General features: G+C 40.9%; 2 protein-coding genes across 3 annotated transcripts; one reads left to right on the top strand and one right to left on the bottom strand.

Moving 5' to 3' along the window:
* Positions 1-2,235: 2,235 nt before the first annotated feature.
* clint1a (clathrin interactor 1a) lies at positions 2,236-15,272 on the top strand. Of its 2 annotated transcripts, none has more exons than XM_061048996.1 (12): positions 2,236-2,421; positions 5,620-5,724; positions 7,013-7,109; positions 7,597-7,705; positions 8,200-8,364; positions 8,441-8,627; positions 9,348-9,567; positions 9,641-9,728; positions 10,276-10,341; positions 10,857-11,161; positions 12,713-12,908; positions 13,039-15,272. In XM_061048996.1, exons 1-12 carry the CDS (start codon positions 2,381-2,383, stop codon positions 13,326-13,328), a joined length of 1,869 nt encoding a protein of 622 aa, XP_060904979.1. In that variant the 5' UTR covers positions 2,236-2,380; the 3' UTR covers positions 13,329-15,272. The 2 variants fall into 2 exon arrangements, with proteins under 2 accessions (XP_060904979.1, XP_060904980.1); XM_061048997.1 differs by having other exon boundaries at positions 10,860-11,161.
* Positions 15,273-16,409: 1,137 nt separating this feature from the next.
* On the bottom strand, positions 16,410-20,812 carry lsm11 (LSM11, U7 small nuclear RNA associated). Its single transcript, XM_061048999.1, has 4 exons — positions 20,299-20,812; positions 19,284-19,423; positions 19,081-19,164; positions 16,410-16,971 (listed from the first exon to the last, which is right to left on the bottom strand). The coding sequence occupies exons 1-4, from the start codon at positions 20,747-20,749 to the stop codon at positions 16,636-16,638; spliced, it is 1,011 nt and encodes a 336-aa protein (XP_060904982.1). The 5' UTR covers positions 20,750-20,812; the 3' UTR covers positions 16,410-16,635.
* Between the last annotated feature and the right edge of the window lie 114 nt (positions 20,813-20,926).

Genomic DNA, 20,926 nt, shown 5'->3' on the forward strand with positions numbered 1-20,926 from the left:
TTGGTCTCTGTAGACCAAATTGATGATCAACCGAGGAGCAGGATGATGAATGGAACTGGGTTATAAAATATGAAATATCAAGGAACGGCTGACATTTTTTTTTTCCAGATCCAAAGGCAGAATATGGGTCTGGTTTCTTTTGCAGAGAATGTTTCTGCATCTCTCTTTTTTGAAAATTAAAAAAGGCTTCTTTGACAGCATGATTTAACTGAACAAACATTTATTGAAATCAGATTTCTACAATTAAACCTCCTGCCAGTTCCGTTTTCCCAGACTGCAAAGCATCATTCTGTATTTAAAACAAAGCCTCATCCCTGCACACACACACACACACACACACACACACACACACACACACACACACACACACACACACACAAACACACATGCATCCTTTTACATCAGAGTACACAATTCTGATCTTTAAGGACACAAGGGTTTTCAATCAAAGCTGTGATTGAATACTTTGCCATCCTCAGCACTCACACACTCACAGAAACACACACATTGTTGACAGAGAGTGTCTTGAGCAACATCATTTACCACTTAGGCCCCTCCCTGAGGACCGTGCCATTCTTAATGCGTGGCAGATAGGTTGATAGCTCTGGTTTCTGTCAAGAAGTGCATGTCAATCAACAGCTCGCGTCAACGTCACAGAGGCAAAGTGTTTCTGAAAGATCTTTTTACTTAGTGCCTTTTCTATTCGTCCCTCCTGCAACCCACACACTCACACATGCACAAACACACACGCAGCCATTTCCATCTCGGCAATCACTTCTCCCGGAGTTCTCCTCTTCGGACGTGTAACCGTAATTGAGGTTGCTCCCTTGGGTGCAGTGCATTCTGGGCCGTTAAGTGCTGTTTCTTGTTGGTTTTTTTTCTCAAATGGGTTGTATTTTGGCTATTGTGTTGTTTCTTCCTGCTCTTCTAGATGTGTAAGCCATGGGCCGTATTTACACGTATCATTAGAGAATAGAGGCCCTGTCTGATGCGGGGCATTCTAGGGCTTACCTTGCCCACTGGAATATCAATCAATAGGACAAAGAGTCTTTATCGTTTTTGTAAATGCCCAGTCACAGGAGAATCAAGATATTCACGTATTTCAAGGTGGTTAAAAAAAAAGGCCACCAGCCATTCAATTCTTCTTTTACACTCTATATTTTTTCTCTTTCTTATGCCTGTTGTATGGGATATAGGATGATAGGATGACCTCCCTGCTCACCACATCAGGCCTGGCTTGAGTACACCCCGCGACCTTTCTGTGCGTTGATGGCGTTGTGCGTCCAGAAGAGGGAGTGATTGATCTGGATTGACACAAACAGCCAGTGCCCTGCCTGGCCTGTCACACAGCATCACTGGGTCATTGTAGCATGCCTGAATGCCAGATGAAGAGGGATTGAGAACACACCAGGCGGTGACCTGATGCAGGCTGCAGTTCTGGGCAAACTGGAACACATTTGAACAAAAAAACAAAAAGGTTGTACCATACATAAAAAGTTACCTCACAATAAAAAAAGTGATGTATTGTTTTCTATTGCATTATACAGTCCAACTACAATTTACGCTATGAAACGGAGATCTGATTTTTAAATACACGTTTCATTTACATGTTTGTTCTGCAATTTTTTGATCATTGACTCAGATTTACACTGACAACGAAGTACTTATAATTAAGCATAGTCTACTTAATACCTGTCATACTCAACTTTATGTGTCACCATTATGCATATAAAAAACATTTCAATGTCTACTGGCCAAAAAACAACAGTTATGAATGTTGCTGGAACACTTTTCCAAAGAGGTCCTATGACATGGGGTTTCATAATAGAATATTTTGTACTGGATTGTCTGGGTGATTAATTTTTCTAAGCAATATAACTTACATTTTATTCCATATCACAAGGACCTTAACAGGACTATAGTCTATAGTATATTTTTAATCTCACTATAACCTATGGAAGCTCATTTCCGCCAGTTAAAAAACTAAAAATGAAAATAATAAAGTCATAATTATGAGATAAAAAGTTGAAATTATGAGACTTTATTATTTTAATTTTTTTTACTGGCGGAAATGGGCTTCCATAATAACCCGAGCAACTGTTTCACTGTATTGTTTTAAATGCCCAGAACAGCCTACTTACAGTATCCACGGAGGTGCCTGAACACTACTTATAAACTACAAACTCCGACGCTGCCTTCCGCATGTTTGATGACGTCACATGGGCATTTCCCGTAGTAACCTTTCCTGTCTGCCTGGTTGGTGCGTTTGCGCCTCCTGTCTTGAAATAGAGGTGAAGAAGAGTTTACTTTTCAGAGTTCGGTGTTTGCCTGGAGTAAAAAGGGTTTGCTGAGGCAGAAAGCCCCTCTTCACGGAGCTAAGATGCTGAACATGTGGAAGGTTAGGGAGTTGGTCGACAAAGCGTAAGTAATCTCTAAACTATATCGCCTCCTTTAGTTTACCTGTTCTAAAGAGACACGTACCCAAAACTCTGACGTCACTCTAACAAGTTAGCTAGCCTGAATGCTACTAGCAAGTTAGTTAGCTTACCTTGAAACATACTATTTATCCGTCTTAAGTATTAATACCCCTCCTTTCTCAAATGTATGTCAACGTAAGACGACATTTACACGCTTATGATATTATAAGGATGGTGTTTATGGGTGTTTTCCCGACAGTTCAATCGAGCTCACTTAGCTAAACCAAGCTAGCTAATTATCTAGCCTGCTGTGCTACGGGGCTAGCACAGTCGGCTAGCAAGCTAAGCTAGTTTGACAGCTCCTGTTCACTTGTACCTTATCAGCTCATATCATCCAGCACTGTCTAGAAACTAGGTTTTAAACTTCATTTGGAGGAGAAATGCGCAACTCTCCGGTGATATTGTTATGACACTTGTAGCCCAGTTTATTGGACTTATCCAAGAACAGTGTAATTATATAATATGAAGAATATGTGTGCAACAACCTCAGGTGCAATAAGAGAACATATTTATATTTTAATTTCATTGTCCAATTGTGTTTGATTTCACATGAGATGGAGAGTGTTCTGATTGTCTGGCTAAACTTTAATGAAGGGACAAGAAGCATGTATCATAGTTTGTACACTGTGCGTTCCTCATGATTATTTGCATAGTTTGAAGGTAGTGTTATTCAAGTCCTGCTTGGCCAGCGGCTGTAATTTCATACCTGAAATTATCTACTCTGGACTTGGGCAACACCTAGGGGGACTATGCGTCTTTTGTTCTGCTTTGGACTCTCTGGTTTGTGTTTAGCTGCTGACTATATGTGAGCATGCTGTCTTGTAGTCTAGGACTGTAACAGGCAATTGCACAACTTTTCCTTTAAGACTCAATAACTAATTCTGTATTATACCTTCCTGTTCAAAGCCTTTGTCTTCGTGAAGAATGACCTTCTGGATTGTGTTTTTCCCCACATTTAGACATAATATAGGGTGGAGGCGTTAGACAGAAAGATGAAAGTTACAGAGTAAAGGAAAGGGACTTTCCCATGATAATATGTATCTGCAATCAAGGGTGATGAAAGTGTTGAGAGATAGGTGACATTTAGAAATGGTCACTTCACTTGTAGTTTTATGTTGATAAAATCATAGTGCCACAAAGCCTTGAGTCATTACATCAACTGGCATAACACAACCCTTCCTGTTGTGATAATGGTGAGGATTTGCTGAGCCAAGATAACACATGAAATGTTTCTTCATGTTTTGAGTAGGTCTTCCAAGCATGAAAGGAGCATATAATATATTAATTAGAAAATATAGTTTGCCTCATTAGTAACTGCAAAGGATGTTTTTTGACAGACACAGCCTCACAACATTTAAACGGAAATCTGTGTGATGGTGTGTCACTGTGTGTGTATCACAACTTCCTTTTATCTAGATGATATCTAGGACAGGAGCCACGGCTGTGAAGAAGACGCATCACTACATCACATCCTCTTGTGTTTTGCTTGCCATTTATGCTAACATACAAAGACTATGCATGGAGAGAAAAACATCCTCCAAGTAAACTTAAAACTAAAATAAATCAGCAACATTTGATAAACACTGATTGAGTTTTTTCTAGGACTGCATCAAATTTGAGATGAGAGTATTACCATCAGAAATCAGCATAAAACAAATTTAGTCTTGATGTCAGTCTCTTTTCAAGCGTACAGGTACCTTAACCTAGAAAGTTTATTTTAATTGACCATGGAAAATGCACCTGGCATGATCATTTTCAAATAATGTTGTTGGCATAAAGTAATTTTACACAAGACAGTATGTTGATGGCATGGTAACCCTACCCTGCAGCTTGCAGTAGTGAAACAGCCCTTCTCTACAACCACAGAGAGGGTGTATCTCTTGCATCAAATCAATGCTGCTCTTCCAGCCCATGTGCATTTTATTGCTGATGTGGCAGTGGTGAGGGAGGGATGAGAAGGTGCGTGGTTGAATGTTTTGGCTCAAGATGTTTTGGCAAAAGCTGTGACAGGTCTCACTGTATAATCTGGAATAAGATTCTTGTTGAGTTATAAAATGTGCTTACATTGCCCTGTAAGATTGTTTTTTCTAACTAAAAAACAACATGTAAACCTATGGTACATGCAGTGCAAAATGGCTTGGCTTTATGTTAAACATACTGTTGGGAAAATGCATTGGAGTGCTGATACACAGCTCTCCTTGCAGCAAGCATTGCAGGAACCGGAAAGAGAACCAGTTTATCCAGTTATTTCAGATTTACAAAACAAATTTATAGCAAGCATTTTCAAATTAGAAATCTGTCATTAAAAAAAATTCAAACAAGGTCAAATAGTTGATGTAAACTTAACTATGCGCACAAGTGAGTTTTATGTTTTTAGAATATTCTCTGTGAGAAATCCTTTGTCTTCTTAGCCCCCTCCGTGACATACCTCCTTTACAGATGTGCCGTTAGATGTGTGGGTGTTAGCTGTCTTAATAAATGCTGGTTTTGACAGCATATATGTGGAGATATTGTGGGCCAATCAACAGCAGTCACAGTTAGTTTGTGGTCTTCGTGAGCAGATAAAAGCTCATGTTTGGTTTGTCTTAGTTTGTTGTGTAATCATGATACTGAATATGTTCCCAGACAAAACCTGCCAACCTTGTTGAGTACATAATACAGTCTCAAGCTGCTCATTCTGCTCTTGTGTTTTTCTATATTTATGAATTTGAGAGGTTCAATCATTTGTGTTTATTACAGAGACTGTTTGACTTCTCCTCTTTTGTTTTCTTTTTAGTCTTACAATGTCAACAGGAGAGAGAGCTCTCACAGTGGTTGCAGCACTGTCTCACTTAGTGCTGTTTTAAGTCACATTTATGTTTTTATATTGTCCCAGATTTGCTTTTGCTTGTGCTGTATCTTGTTTCAGGTTTTGACTGGTGGTTAGATTCAGAGCACACCCTATTGTCCCATGATCCTTAGCCTCTGGATGGACAAGAGTGTGGGCGCGGCTGTAATGAGAGAACCCTTCGCCTTTTATTGTCTATGTTGTTGGTCCCAAAGAAGGCCACATCATTTGAGCTAAAATGCTATATTTCTTGAAGAATATTTTACACAGGCATGATGGTTTTTTTTGGGGGGGGGGTTTTCATTCTTTTCACAGAACCAATGTGGTGATGAACTACTCAGAGGTGGAATCTAAAGTCAGAGAGGCCACCAATGATGATCCCTGGGGACCATCAGGACAGCAGATGAGTGAAATCTCTAGGTGAGAACAACACTGAGTGTTGAATGAAGACATGTCCTGCAGCAAACCCCAAGCTTTTTTGTAAATAAATGTAAGATTGTTTTAAAGCACTTGTCAGCTTCAGGAACATTTTTTGGAGCTCAGTGCTTTGGGCATTTTCCTCTGTATTGACCACAGGATCCTTTTTTAGTTTAGCATTTTTTTGCCATGCCCACAAAACCCCATGTTTCCAAGGTAGTATTTATCTGCCAGGCTAAAACTACTGTACTATTGGGGGCAGTACTGAACACAAGCCTCACAATCACTACAACATATAAACAGCATGCATTCAAACTGCTGAAATGACTGGTTACAGTATCAGAGGTAGGGCTGAAGTGGCTGTTTTTACATTGTGCTTTAGCTGGAATTAAAATGTCTGTTAATCACTAAAGTAACTGAGTAGAAAATATAATTGGACTGAAACTTTATTTTGTAAATGTTTCACGCTTGTTGCATACTTTTTTATTTAAGTATTGGACAACAATCTGAGAAGATCCCTTTCTTTTCTTTTTTTTAGAAGAATATTCTGCCCTTTCAGTGTTTCTCAAACTCAATTTGTGATTCTTTACGAGGCTTGCATATGGAGGAAAATCTGCAATGTGTGATAACAGTGTTTTTATATTATTTGTAATATTTTAATATACAGTTTGTCTCACAATAAATAACTAAATTAATCGGATGTTCGCTGCATATATATTAAGATAACTATCTAAAATAATTCCAAAAAGGGTCTTTTTTCCACCATGTCGTTGTCGACCATGTTTTCACTGCTTATCTCTTTCTTCTCTGCCATTTGGGTAGCTAACCTCACAAGTGTCACCAAATTGACCGGAGTTCATCTGTGGCTAATTGACAACTTCCTTTTGCTTCATCTGTCTTGCAAAATGTTTTGAATGCGTGGACCTTGTATGCATGGCTCCATCTGATAGGCCAAATGTTTCCCTGCTGAGTCAAAGTGCATGACATTGTGCACAAGGTTTTTTGGTTGCTGTTGTTGTTTATTCTTTGCAGGTGTTTATTCCTACACAAAGTCAGACATGTTTGACTCTTTGATATATTATTGATCTTATTTGTAGTGAAGATGCAAACCGAATGTTCTGAAAGAACCTGCAGTTCCTGAAATACCATTAAAGTGTGTTACCGCAGGCTCCTTAGTACACAGAGATCTTAGTTAAAAGGACTGAGCATCCAGCTGTTGGTTGTCACACCAGAACAGACAAAAACATAATCCCTCCTTTTCTCTTTATTCTGTGAACCTTTCTTTAATCAGAGCCACGTTCATGTACGAGCAGTTCCCAGATGTGATGAACATGCTGTGGGCCCGCATGCTGAGAGATAACAAGAAGAACTGGAGGAGAGTCTACAAGGTCTGCCCCAGTACTGTTGCAACATCCCACAAACACACAGGCTGTGTCATGCACAGAGTCTCATACAACTCCAGGCTTATTAGCTCAAAGTCACAGGTTTGATTTGAACTCAAATTTGGGCCAGAAAAAACGGAAACCAATGTGACTCAAAACTTTTTTTAAATGAGCCTCTGTTAACAACACTACTACTTTTGCTTACAAGACTCAGCTATCAACAACATATTTTCATTTTAAACAAAGAACATGAGAGAGACATGTTTAAAAAATAATTACATTTTTTTAAATAAGTAAGAAAAGAGTTGGCCTTAAACATTGGAAGGGCTCACCCTGTTAGGATGCTAGGAAAGGAGAGAAGCAGTCCAAGAAATAAAAGCATACCAATAACTCATCCAGTTGAAAACCAGGACTGTGATTACAACAAGATTTAAGTGAAGACGGAGACGGAAGCCTTTTTTTCTCCTAATGCTGTTGTGTGTCTGTTTCTCAGTCACTGCTGCTGCTTTCCCATCTCATCAAGAATGGTTCAGAGAGGGTTGTTACCAGTTCCAGAGAACATCTGTATGACCTGAGGTCATTAGAAAGCTACCACTTTGTAGGTATGATATCACTCTTTGTTCTTTTTTCTCTCCTTTATACTTATTATTGTTATTGTATGTTGGAGGAGAAGAACCGAAACAAAAGTAACAAAACCAAAAAGAGAACGCTTTCCCTTTTTGTCTAATTGGGCTGTAATTGGTCAGGCACTTTCTACACCTCAGCATTGTAGCATTTAGTGTTTATTAACAGAAGTATCCGTTTGAGCTGTAATGAAAGAACCCATGTCTTAATCACTGCTTAGTCCACAAAATCTTAAACCACACACACACAGGCACCAACTGCCTTAAAGCTGCTTTCATTGTTTCATGTGTTTATTTAAGGTGCAGTTTACAAATGAGAACTTCCTTGTACAGCTCATTTGTGTGTGTGTGTGTGTGTGTGTGTGTGTGTGTGTGTGTGCCTTTTTAAATAGGTAGTCATGTAAAAAGTAAAAGGTGCTTGTTAATTAATTATCTTGATGTGTACTTGTGCGTCTCCACATTTCTTTCTCCAGATGAAAATGGGAAGGACCAAGGTGTGAACGTGCGTCAGAAAGTGAAGGAGCTGGTGGACTTTGTGCAGGATGACGACCGGCTCAGGGAAGAACGGAAAAAGGCGAAAAAGAACAAAGACAAATACGTTGGGGTCTCTTCAGACAGTATGGGATACCGCGGTTACTGTAAGTTCTTAAATTATTTTTTTTTCAATGCCTCACTCTATTTTCCTTTTCACCAACTGGAATTCCCTCCCTCCAGCGGGGGACAAGTTCGAGTCCAGCGAGAGCCGGCGGGAAAAGTGGGACGACGACTGGGAGAAGAATAAAGGACAATTTCCCTTCAGCGAGAAGTTGGGCGAGATTAGCGACAAAATTGGCAGCACCATTGACGATACTATAAACCGATTTAGGAAGAAGGAAAGAGATGACTCACCAGATCGATTCAGGTAGGAGACTAACCAGACATCTTTGTTTACTATGAAACTAAACAAACCAAACTAAACAAAAACATCAGCCCCATCAAAAAGGTCCAAATAAAGAAATTAAATCTGGCAATTAATCGAGAATGAATTTTAATTAGGATGTTGTCTTCCCACGACCATGAAAACAAGAGAATTGAGATCAAACACTTACTATGTGGCAGGCCGTGTTTGTTTGTTTGTTTAGACATGGTAAAGGTTTCAAAGTGTGTGTTGTTATATTTTAACAAGAGTACATCACCACTATCTCAAAAACATAGTTCACTCATATTTATTTATATATATTAACATTTATTTTCATTAATTTCTTGTTTGTCAAAGTGTTCATAATGTTAAAGTGTTACGAGTGTTTCAGCTCGGTTAATGCGTGTTAAAAACGTTGAAAAGTCAATGATTCAACTTGTGTAGTAATCGTGACCTTAATTTCAATCAAAAGAAATCGTGATTAGCCATAATCAGCTCTAATACCAAAGTTCACTTTCCTGATGCTGTTTGATTTTTTTCTACTTGTTCTACAACAAATAGTCCTTTATTTTCCATTCTAAAAACATTACAAGCACAGTACACACTTTTCAAACTTTTCAATTGTGTTGTTTTTAACCTGCACAAAGAACGCTCTCAAACTAAGAAGAGCAAAGATTTAGAGACTGCATGTCGATCCAACCAAATAAACAACTGTCTCCATAGTGACCATGAGGATGACCGGGGTCGCTCGTCTCAAAACGGCCAGTCAGCAAAAGACTTTAAAGATGAAGAGGAGACTGTTACCACCAAGAGTGTCCACATAGTCCAAGCAACAGAGACCACAGCAACACGGAAGAGAGGAGGGGTCCCATCCAGGAAAGTAGACCTGGGGGCTGCAGCCAGCTACATGGGAGACAAAAGCCCCAACAGCACCACCAAACAGGTAGACCATAAAAGAGAACACACATGTGAGGAAAGAGTTTTTCATGTGTTTAATTATTTTCTGATGATTTTAGCCCCAGCCTGCAGCCCCACAGCCCACCAGCACCGGCCTGGCCGACCTACTAATGGTGGACACAACACCGAGCAAGCCTGCTGCTACAGGTAGTGAAAGTCTCTAGTTGATTATCTTACCAGGAGCTAGCTAAGGAGATTGGTTCATGTTGCAGTCCTGTGGTTTCAGCATATAAATTAAATCTGGATGTTAATTATAGCTAAGGGAATAAACAAGCATCTTTCCAGAAGTAAAACGTGACTTCTACTAGCTCAGGATTTACTTACATGTCACCTACTCTCAGTAAACAAACTTAGCGTCAGTAAATCCAGGATCAACTGTTTTGTTGAGTGCTACAACATTGTTGGAGGACTAGGCTCTGGAGTGTCGGTGCCCAGCTGCTAAAGCTAGCTTCAGATATCGGGGACAGCAGGGGGGGGGGGAGTTGATGTATAGGAACTAAGTGCACCAGATGTTTTTTGGAGCAGTCCCTGGTGCATGAAGAGGGTGGGAGAGCTGAACAGATGTTTGGTCTTCTCCACCTATCCAGTGCTCCCCCCTACACTTCTGACACTGAAGGAATGCTAACTATGTAGGAATGACACCTGGAGCTTGCTTGTCTAAAATTGATGTGTTAATGTGTCTCTTTCACTGCAGACCTGATCGGTGGGTTCGCTGACTTCTCCTCGCCTTCTGCCTCCGTCGGCCTCTCCTCAGTAACTGGTTGGTTTCAGGACTTTTCTTGGTTGTTTTTTTTTTCAGTGTGTGCATGTTTGTGCTCTGCTGTTGCAGCCACACTGCTAGAATATTCAAAGGGATGCTGGGAGGAAGCCCTGGCCATATGGAGCCTGCTACCTGCTCTGCATAACAAGAACAGACACACATCGACTCCTGTTATAGATGACAAGGAGACAGGGACAGAGGGAGATGTTGGTGGGGGTAGAGAAGGCTGGGAGAGATTGAGAGGAGGGGGAAGAGACAGCAAGGGGGGGCCAGTTCAATGAAAATTTAAAATGTGGCACCAGTGGTCACTGAGAATGCCCTGGAAAAAAAAAATAGACCGGCCTCACTGAACACTCCACTGATCCCTCAAATTGCTGTGACAGCTTAAAATTGTCTTGAGCCACTATTGTTTACAACATCATGCAGTTATTTACACAGCTCGCTATACAAACATTACTGTTGGGATGGAAAGGTAAACATTCATCATACTTTTTTTTCTCTCTGTGTTGTTTCAGCAGTACCAGCCGCAAGTAGTAACGGAGAGTTTGGAGAGTGGAACGCCTTCCCCGGAGGTCAGATGCCAGCATCTGTCCAGACTGTTGACAACAGTGGAAACGACCTTTTTGGAGGGATGACAGCAGGTCCCGCCTTGGCCCCTGCTCCCACCCCCATCTCAGCTGCAGGCACGGCTCCTCCCTCTGCAGACCTGTTTGACTTGATGGGGCCAACGCAGTCCCTCACCTCCTCGCAGAGCCTCAACTTCAGTATGAGCAGCACACAGAGCATGAGCTCCACAGTCCTGGCCCAGTCTATGTCGCAGGTATGCATGATTGCACCCAAAGCAACACACATGCATCCTTTTATTAAATAATTGATTTATGTACATATCATTACAGGACTCGTGAAGGGGGGCTTAAATGTCACAGGTGGATGCAAAAAATCTCCTGGGAAATTGCAACACACTTTCTGGTTTCAGGGTTCACATAAACAAAACTGGACTGATAAAGTTTATATTATAGATTATATATGTTTTCAATCTTTAATATTCTGAAATATGTGTAAATTATGTTTGAAAAATGTGGCAAATATTTTTATTGCAACTTTTTCTAACTTTTAAAAAGTGAATGATCAACATAATACACAGATACTTTAGTAGCTGCTAAGAAACTGCATTTAAATAAATAGATATTGAAGTCACACAAGGTTATAAGAGCAAAGCAAAGATGTTCATGTTTTGTAGCCTGCAATAGACTCGAGGCAAATCCTACAAATTAAAAAAATGATAAGCTTCTAGGCTGATGTTTAATATCAGCAGAGGAACTACTGAATATGCGTTCAATGTATTTTGTGAATGCTCCCTGAGGTCCTTCACTTTGAAATTGGCTTCTTTTTTTTTCCAATTTCAACTATGAAAACAATGACTCATAGAGCCACTATAAGTCAATCAGTATCAATACTTAGCAAAAATATTGCTAAGACTACAATATTATAAACCCTGTTTAAACTGTATCTTGATCTGAGTATGTTTACTGTTTTGGCTAGAAAAAAGACTGAGGTTTGAAATACACATTATATAATCAACGTGCACAGTTTAACGTTAGGCCAGTTGTTAGGTGCTGTTTGTTCTAGAAATGGTGTCAGACATCAGCCTCTTTAATTTTGTGAACATACATGAGTGTTATGATACAGTTTCTGGCGTGCACATTTAAGCACAAAGAACCTTTTAACAACTTATTAAGAGGGAGATAAGTCAAAGTCAAACACTGAAAGAAACTTCTAGTTGTAATCCAATATGAAAAACAAAAGTTCTCACATTTACTGCAGGTTTACGCTGCTTATTGAACGCATCAGTCGTTCTGCCTTTATGATAAAGACATACCCTGTGTGACTGCACAATGGTGGAGGGTTAACATTCAGCCTCAACAGATGCTCGTCTCCCCCCAGAGACCGCCCCCTAACCACCCGCTCCTGCTGTTACTGACACACAGAATGAGAAGAATCAGTTCTGAGTTACAAAAAATTAAAAAGCACACAAAAGCCGGTAGATGTCGACTGTATTTCTATGTTAAAAGGTTGTTGACCTACTTAAAAAAAAAAGTGCAGTCTTTGTTTCAGTGGGAAGACACCCAGAACTCCCTTTCTTCTACTTTACATGATATGTTTGAGTTTAGAGGGAGACTGTAGCAGACTCCTCTGACACTATCCAGGTTAAGTGGGTCAGGCTCAATGTTTAAGCACTTGAGTAATAAGCAGGAAGTGTAGCTTTTCATCATGTATTAGTGAATTGGAGCTTATATGTATCTTTCCACTGTATAATTGTGTTACTTAAATCATTGATGAGCTCTTTTTCAAACATTGTTTCTGTCTCTAGCCTCTCCAAAACATGGGGGGTTCTCTCATGCCCCTCCAGCCTCTGCAGCCTGGAATGGCCTCTCAAGGTGCTGGAGCCAAAGTGTCCCTCCCCCCAACCTGGTCGGACCCCTCAGTTAACATCAGTCTGGACTTCCTTGGTCCAGGCATGCAGCAGCCCAAGCAGAGCCAGCCTACACTCAACACCCTCCAACAAGGTGAGAGGAATGTGAGGTCTGGCATGAGTGGGGGGAACACTGCAGCGAGGCTCTCCTTCAAAGCACTCTGCATCAAATGGGATTTAAAATTTGGCATTTTTATTAATTGAGTTTGTTCTGTCATGTCCAGGCAACCAGGCACCTGCCAACATGCTCTCCCAGGGATTTTCCAGTATGAGCCTTGGACCTACAACAGTCAGACCTTCTGCAAATCCTATGATGCATCCTAATGCTGGTTTGGGAATGGGCATGGGTATGGCCCCCAACCAGGGCATGATGGGGATGGGCATGAACATGGGGATGCCACAGGCAGGTATGACCATGGGGATGCCCGCTTCCATGGGGATGGGGATGAACGCTACAATGGTCCAACAGCCCAAACACGATGCCTTTGCTGATTTCGGCAATTTTGGAAAGTGATGGAGCTGGAGAGCGAAGATAGTGGAGCAGTATCAGCCTCTCTCTCTCTCTCTCTCTCTGTCTCTCCGTCCATTGGTAAAGGATTGTTAAGAGCTGCAAACAAAGAGTACTTGAATATATTAACTATCACATACCAACACCCTGCAATCTCCTTAATTTTTTTTAAGTAATGCCGTGTAGTGATATGGATCTAAATGAATGTGTGTGGGTTGTGTTTGAACCAATGATCTGTCTACTCTGGGGTTCTGGTCAGACGCACACTGATGGCTGTGTGCCTCGTCCGTTACTCTCCAGTCAGGGAGAAGAGGGAAGAGTGAATGTCGGGGATTTGCTTTATAACTTCAATCAAGTCAAATCACCAGAATAGCAAAAAAAAATCTATCAGTAGCTGCATAATTCTTGTAAGATATATTCTCAGTAACTTTACATGATCAGCCATTTTAACTTTCTAATGTACATTTAAGAATGTCAAGTTACCTCTTTTTTTTTGTCCTTGCTCTTCCTTTAAACTGTAAATATAAATCTGCAGCCCTTATAGATAAGTTATGAAGTTCTGATATGAGAGGTAGTGACGGTGTTGAATCATACAGACCAAATCTGAGATGAATTGAGACCGATGACGGAGCACATTGACACCTTCTCTTTGTACATACCTGTCCACACACTCCAAACGTGGCCCGTCAGTGCTGCAGTTCATGAATGAGTGGAGTGAAGGCGGTTGATTCATTGGAGCGTCTCCTTTAATCGACCATCATTTTGTGGCCTTTCTTATTGCTAAATAAATTATCTATTTTACTTATGAAGATTATAATCAGTTTGCATCCAAATGAGATAATCAGTAGGTAGAAGGAGCCTCATACGGGGGGGGGGGTTGTGGGTTCTTCATAATAGTGCCTGAAAGACCTTGTTTTCCTCTTCAGTTATCCTCTTTGAAGGACACATTGTGACTGTGCAGTGTTGAGGATGGAGCTTCTGTACGATGTACAAAAGATGTCTGTGTACTGTCTGCTCAGATATCAAATGCAATTGTATAATAATTTAACTCAATCTGTTTTGTTTGTCCCACACACATTGTTCTAGTTTCCACTCAATTCAGAGAGAAGAATCTAACTTAACTCAACACCTCGAGTGTTGATGCCGACTGTTATTATAATCATGCATCGATCTGTTGTCTGTTCAATGTTCACCTGTGTGTCCGGGTAAACGCTGCCTTCTTACCTTCCATCTTCACTATTGATACACATAAAAAAAACAGTGTTGCTGTCATAACCGTCCTCACCAGTCTGCAGGCTCTTTAGATCATCATAATGATGGTGTGAGAGGAAGCAGTCTGTACACACCCAGTATGTAATAATGGTTGGATGAGGATGTGTTGTGGGACAGCGCATAATAAACAATTCAGCTGTACAGCGTGCACCTGACCTGTCAGACGTACAAAGCATTGCTCTTCAGTGGTTCAAGTGCCTGTCGATGGTTCTCTCCTGACCCTTGTAATAAGTGATTGATAAGTGACTCTTGGCTGCCTGACATTTTGAGTTTGTCAACGATCAGATAAATAATTCACTGACCAGAGCAGAGGGCAGTGGATTGTGCAGCGCCAGGAGGATTCAAAGTTGTGCTCTCTCCAGCTCTCCCAAGGGCTCAAGAGGCTGAGCACACTAACACATAGTAGCTTTGTACGAGTCTTGAAGAATTAAAATGACCAAAATCTGTTTGCTGTTTTTTCTAAAATATATCAGTAGAGGTTGTTTAATGCATTTTTTTCTACTTCAAATTGTTTTGATTTTCTCTGAAATGGGATTGTTACTGAAACACTAGCATATGCAAATGTAAAAAAAAAAAAATCTTTTGAGAAAACTTAATTTTTGCATTTTTTTCCCATTTTTATTTGATTTACACATCAAGATTCTTTATCTACGACATTAAACAGTTGATTGAAATGTGTTAATGGTGTGTGTTATTTGGTGTGATGTGTCATTAGCCTCGTTCAAAAGAGCTTCAAGCAGCAAAAAGGGAAGCCACCGCGCTCGACTTTCAAATTACATTTAGTTGATGCGAGTTTGTTAACTTCATTATTTGAGAGGATAAAACGGCCTTCGATAAATACGCATATGCAAAGAGCTAAAGGGAGCAGATGTAGGGAAGTTTAATATTTACACTTATGTAAGAAAAAAAACTGATAGGAGTATGAACACTTAAATATTTGTGATGAAACACCTTGACCATAACGTGTGTAGAGTTAATTACAGAAAACAGCTGATCCCTACTATTTCATCAAGTATTCAAATAACCATTCTGAGTCTTTACTGTTTCAATACTCCTCCAAATCCTCTGAGTTTCCTGGATGGCCTGATTACTGAAGGGTTGTATGATTGTGTTCTTTCTTCTCAACATTAATACTTTGACCTTCCCTTATTGTATTTAGTTGGAACACACTGGTGTGACAAACAACTCAAACACAGCTTGCTTTACACGTTTGACCCCGTTTTAGCTCTCTGGAGAGGAAGGCTGTTAAATGGGCTATATTACTAATATTGTGATACATTATGTGTAATGTTATAAAGTTGAAGCTACAGCTACAATGTGTCCTATTTATGCACAATATATAGAAAGAGGGTCAAGTAAACTCTGCAGTCAAGTAAAGAAACTCAAATGAGACAGACTGAGAAACATTTTAGCAACATACAATCACTGTGCATCACTCATCATCCAAAAGTAACCTCCGCCATTAAACAAAAAAAAAAGAAGCAACATCTTTACAACTTCCATGAGATGCAGTAAATTGTGCTTTTATGGGTAATGTGCCCATTAAAGAGTAAAAAGCAATCTGAGACTTCAAGACAAATGACAGTTTTTGAGTGCCATCTGCAATCTCCAGCTTCACAAACTCAATTATTCATAATGCATTTATGAAGTCCGCTGAGACTGCGCTGTCATTCCTGTTCAAACTAACGGGAAAAGCAACATAAAGGGACAAGCTCTTAGAGATGACAACGGCCCCCAAAAGATGACACTCGTGTGTTTATGCTGCCACCTTCTGGGTGAAAAGCGTAATAAAAACACAGCTGTTAAAACATGTCATGTCTTTTATAATTAGAAGTGAGGAGCTTTTATTCTTCAAAAACAAGATCCATATCAATATGATACAACAGCCCTCATTTGATTCTTTTGAATCTAATTAAATCATATCTCTGTCAGTTCATTGATGGTATTTAACACCTCCTGTTACAGATGTTTGGAGTAAAATGATATTTAAATTTCATTGAGTAAGGTTGCAGCGATCTTCAGGGTGAATAACAAACAGAGATCAGAGAGGCTGTGGGTTAACCAGGAGGACGCTCTCCCCTCGGATAAACAGCTGGTTGACATGTCGAGTGTGGACCTTCCCGTACTTCTGGGACTCTTTCTTCTTACACACTTCTGGACCCGGGTCCTTCAGCGAGACTCTGCCTTTCTCTTGTGTGGATGTATCGCCGCCTGAGAGCTTGGACTGGGGCCTGCTGTCCCCGCTCTTGTCAGCAGGTTGAGCAGACAGGTGTGTTTGGTTTGGAGGCTGCTGCGGGCTGGAGGACTCTCGGGCCCTGTGCTTCTTTGCTGCGTCTTCAGCTGCTGAGCTCTCCTGGAGCTTCAGCTTCTCAAAGAGCTGGACAAAGAGTTCAGGCACATTAGTATTTGTGGTTTAAACATGGAGCTTGGACTTCAAAATTAAACCTCCTTTGAGGTCAGTATCTCCACCAACACACATTTAAGACATAAACGGTACATCTCTCTATATAGTCCCTGATGTCATCTGTGAGGTCTGTAATTCTGAAGATTATCCAAACAGCTACATATGCTGGAGAGCATACATTTGATATATTTTATGGGGTGATTTAACTTTTATGTAACTGCTAAACAAAGCAGATGAGCTGCAGTTTTGAACAATGTGGATTTATTTAGCTCTGCACGAGTCCCAAATAGAAAAGTTAGCAGATTGTAACTTTAACAACACTACTCAATAAATGAAAGGAACACTTTATCGTCATGGTATAACACCAAGGCCTAGTCCACACAGAGGTGAGTATTTATTTAAACAGAGTTTTTCCTCTTACGTTTAAAAAAAATGCCTTTCACACACTCAGTTCTCAAAAACATCTTCATCCACATGACCGTGAAAATGCAAAAACACACTGTTATGGCTGTCATGAGCATGCCAAGTCAACAGCTATGTCCTTGACATTCACATATTTTCTCTCCATTCCTCTGTAATGAACATTTCATTCAATTTGTTTCTGAAAATCTTCCCCTGAAAGGAGTTTTCCCAAAAGGTGCGTTTTCAGTGAAACACGGTTTGTTTGTGTACTAAAGGGCCCTGTCCAAAAAACATAAGGGACATCAATCTGTCCATTCAGGGAGCACAAGTGAATCAATGTCACCTGTTCTCTGTTCTGGTGCAAATAAAAGTGACAAAAGTTACAATGGAGTAAAAAGCAAGACAATGAATGGTTTTGCATGTGGTGGTCACAGACATTGTCTCTCTCCTCATCCTTAATGACTACTTCTTCTCTAGTTTTGTGTTCTGATAGTTTCCTTATCACTACTGGTATTATGAGGCGGTACCTACCACCTCACCAGCTCCTCCAGGATGAATCATCCCAAACTGCGCTCGTATGAAGGATTGTTGTTATATGGTAAATGGACTTGAGCTTTTACAGCCCTTTTCTAGTCTTCTGTCTACTCAAAGCGCTTTTACACTGCAGGTCACACCTACACATTCACACACTGATGGTAGAGGTGTCTGTGTAGTGAGACCATCAGAATAAAGTAATCCCATTCATACACCGCCGACAAAGCAGCAGGAGCAATTCAGTAATAAGTGTCTTGCCAAGGAAACATCAGGAGCTGGTGATCAGACCCTCCAGTTGAGAGCAACTCTACCAACAGAGCCCGTCTTGTGTCTCCCAGAACAGTCTCAAGAGCATGGAGGAGATTCCAGGAGACCGGCTAGAGAGGACATCAACACTGCAGCAGGACCACTATCTGCTCCTGTGTGTGAGGAGGAACAGGAGGAGCACTGCCTAACAAAGCCCTACTGTTCTTCAGCAGGATACTGGTGTGCATGTTTCTGATCAAACAGTCAGAAAAAAGACTCCATGAGGATAGCATGGGCGCCCCCTTCCTCCAATGGGACCTCACAGCCTGGCACCCTGCAGCATGATGCATTCACCAGATGAGAGCAGGTTCACACTGATCACATGTGATAGGCATGAAAGAGTCTGTGGATACCGTGATGAATGTTATGATGCCTGTGACATCACACAACATGAGGGTGATGGTCTGCAGAGGCATATCCTTGGAGGGTCGCACAGACCTCCATGTCAAAGCCAACAGAACCCTGATTGGACGCTGAAGGCAGTGATGTCATTGACTGGTCCTCTAGTTTCCCTGACCTCAGTTGAGCAACTGAGAGATTTTATGTATCGGTGCATTCAACTAGTACCACAACAGATTGTCCTGCATCTCCCTGATGCTCTGATTTATGTCTTGGTGAAGATCCCCCTGTGACACCAGCTTATCAGGAGCATGCACGGACGTTACACACACACAAATACACACCCTCAATGAGTTGAGGATTTTGGTTTCCATTTGTTCTCAACAATTTCTACAATGTTCATCAGGAGAGATTTTTCAACCTCAATATTTCAGTGTTTCAGTGTTTTACCAAGGAGGAGAAATATTTTCAGTCAGAATTACAATAAAAACTGATGTTTACCCGAGTAAAGGTGAGGGCTTTCTCATGGTAGAGAGCTTCTCCAAGCAAAGGCTCTCTGTATGTCTCATCCACATCCACCATTGCCTGACAAAGAGAAATATTAAACATATGGTAAAAGGTCGATATAAAGAGACAAAAGATTATGTAGCTTGGTTTAAAGTAAAAAAAAAAAAAAAAAAACAGCAAATGGAAAGAGAGCTCACCATGTTCCAGAATTTGTCGAAGGCTACGACAAAGCCGGAGCAGACTCCCCTCAGCCCCTTGAAGGTCCTGATGTGGACCCGGACTCTTATCCTCTCCTGGACACATCTGTACAGCTCCCCCAAAGGACTGCCTTTACACACTGAAGACACATGACAAATACACTGATCACCTCTCTCACACACCAACAAAACAGACAAGAATATTACTCTGAGGCGCAAAAAAGATGTCAGCCATAAAAAGGGTTATTAAGTGCTTTAAGGTGGGGTGTAGAAACAGGTGACAAAATGCATCATTAGCTAAAACATAAAGAACACACATGTATCCATACAGGGGGAGGGGTACTAAATAAAAAGTGCATGATTATGAAAATGATAGGATTACTGACTACATGTCCCTCAGTCACCACGTTCACTACAATGTGTTCAACTACCATCAAACACCAAATGAAGAATATCTTTTAAACGGACAATGTTCATTCTACAAGACAACTGAAGCTGTTCTTCTAGTCCAGTGGTGGGCAACTGGCGGCCCGGGGGCCACATGCGGCCCTCATCAACCCTCAACATGGCCCTCAGGTCAATTTTTACACATCAGTTAATTGGAAACATGAAGAAAACATGACTAAATCTGCCATGAAATCATGAAAACCAGATAAATGTCCAGAATTATATTTGATCACTGATATATGTTGAGTTAAATTTGAGACATAATTGACTGTAATTGTTTTTGTATTCTACAATTTGCCCCCCTGGCAGTGAGAATTAAATGAATGTGGCCCTTGCGTCACTTATATTTCTAAAAGTGATAGATTGTGGGATGACTGGGGTCTTTAAACAAGACATGGGTCAATATTTTTGCAACTATTGTAAAATGCAGAGCTTAATAATACGGAAATGTACATCTAATTATTCCCAACAAGACGAAATCCATGTTCTGGTAGAAGCAGAAGAAGAAATAGAATCAACAACAACAACAACAACAACAACAACAATGTGTTGCTGTAGTTGAACCTACAGGGCATCCTCGTCAGGACATTCTTCTGGGTCTTGTGCCTCCTCCTCCTCGGTGTGCTCTCCTCTCCCTCCTCTGGATCTTTCACCGGGTTCTTCACCATCAGCTTCTTCAGTCTGGCGATACGCTCCGGGTCCGCCACCCCTTTCATCGCCTTCTGCCGCTTTTTCTCCACATTCTCCGGCTTGGCTCTTCCCCGGCCGCCCCTCAGAAAGCTCTCGTACGCTGACACGTTGTTAAAACATTTGACATTAGGGAAAGGAAGCGGCACGGTGGGCGAGTACAAGGCCAGCAGTGGGTCAAACTTGTCAGAGCAGACATCTATTTTCTCTGCGTCCTGAGCTGTGCTGCTTGTCTCTGGTTGACTCTCTGATACTGACGGTGTGCTCCAGCAGGTTGCAGTTGTCGTTTCTTTTCTGCCTGTAGGTGCACTTTTTCTTTCCCCCTCCTCCATGTTTGAAAAAGCCGCAGATGAGCACACGGTGAAGCAGGAAATACTAGGAAAGTTGTACTCGTCGGTTAAGGTTGAGCAGTCACTCTGGACCCATTTCAAGGGACTTTTTACAGAGCAAATAAGTGAAGTGAATGCCTTAAATCCCCAAATCGTTAAATAAGTGTTGTTTTCATATTC

Source organism: Labrus mixtus, chromosome 10 (assembly GCF_963584025.1).
Source record: "Labrus mixtus chromosome 10, fLabMix1.1, whole genome shotgun sequence".
In the NCBI taxonomy this organism is placed as follows: domain Eukaryota; kingdom Metazoa; phylum Chordata; class Actinopteri; order Labriformes; family Labridae; genus Labrus; species Labrus mixtus.

What these genes read in the sequence shown, in the direction of transcription:
- lsm11 (XM_061048999.1), bottom strand. Translation starts at nt 20,749, where the DNA reads ATGGAGGAGGGGGAAAGAAAAAGTGCACCTACAGGCAGAAAAGAAACG. An exon ending in TGTCCTGACGAGGATGCCCT is followed by an intron (nt 19,424 to 20,298) that starts GTAGGTTCAACT and finishes ATGTGTCTTCAG; the next exon opens with TGTGTAAAGGCAGTCCTTTG. An exon ending in TCGACAAATTCTGGAACATG is followed by an intron (nt 19,165 to 19,283) that starts GTGAGCTCTCTT and finishes TCTCTTTGTCAG; the next exon opens with GCAATGGTGGATGTGGATGA.
- clint1a (XM_061048996.1), top strand. Translation starts at nt 2,381, where the DNA reads ATGCTGAACATGTGGAAGGTTAGGGAGTTGGTCGACAAAGC. An exon ending in GACTCACCAGATCGATTCAG is followed by an intron (nt 8,628 to 9,347) that starts GTAGGAGACTAA and finishes CTGTCTCCATAG; the next exon opens with TGACCATGAGGATGACCGGG. An exon ending in GAGCAAGCCTGCTGCTACAG is followed by an intron (nt 9,729 to 10,275) that starts GTAGTGAAAGTC and finishes CTTTCACTGCAG; the next exon opens with ACCTGATCGGTGGGTTCGCT.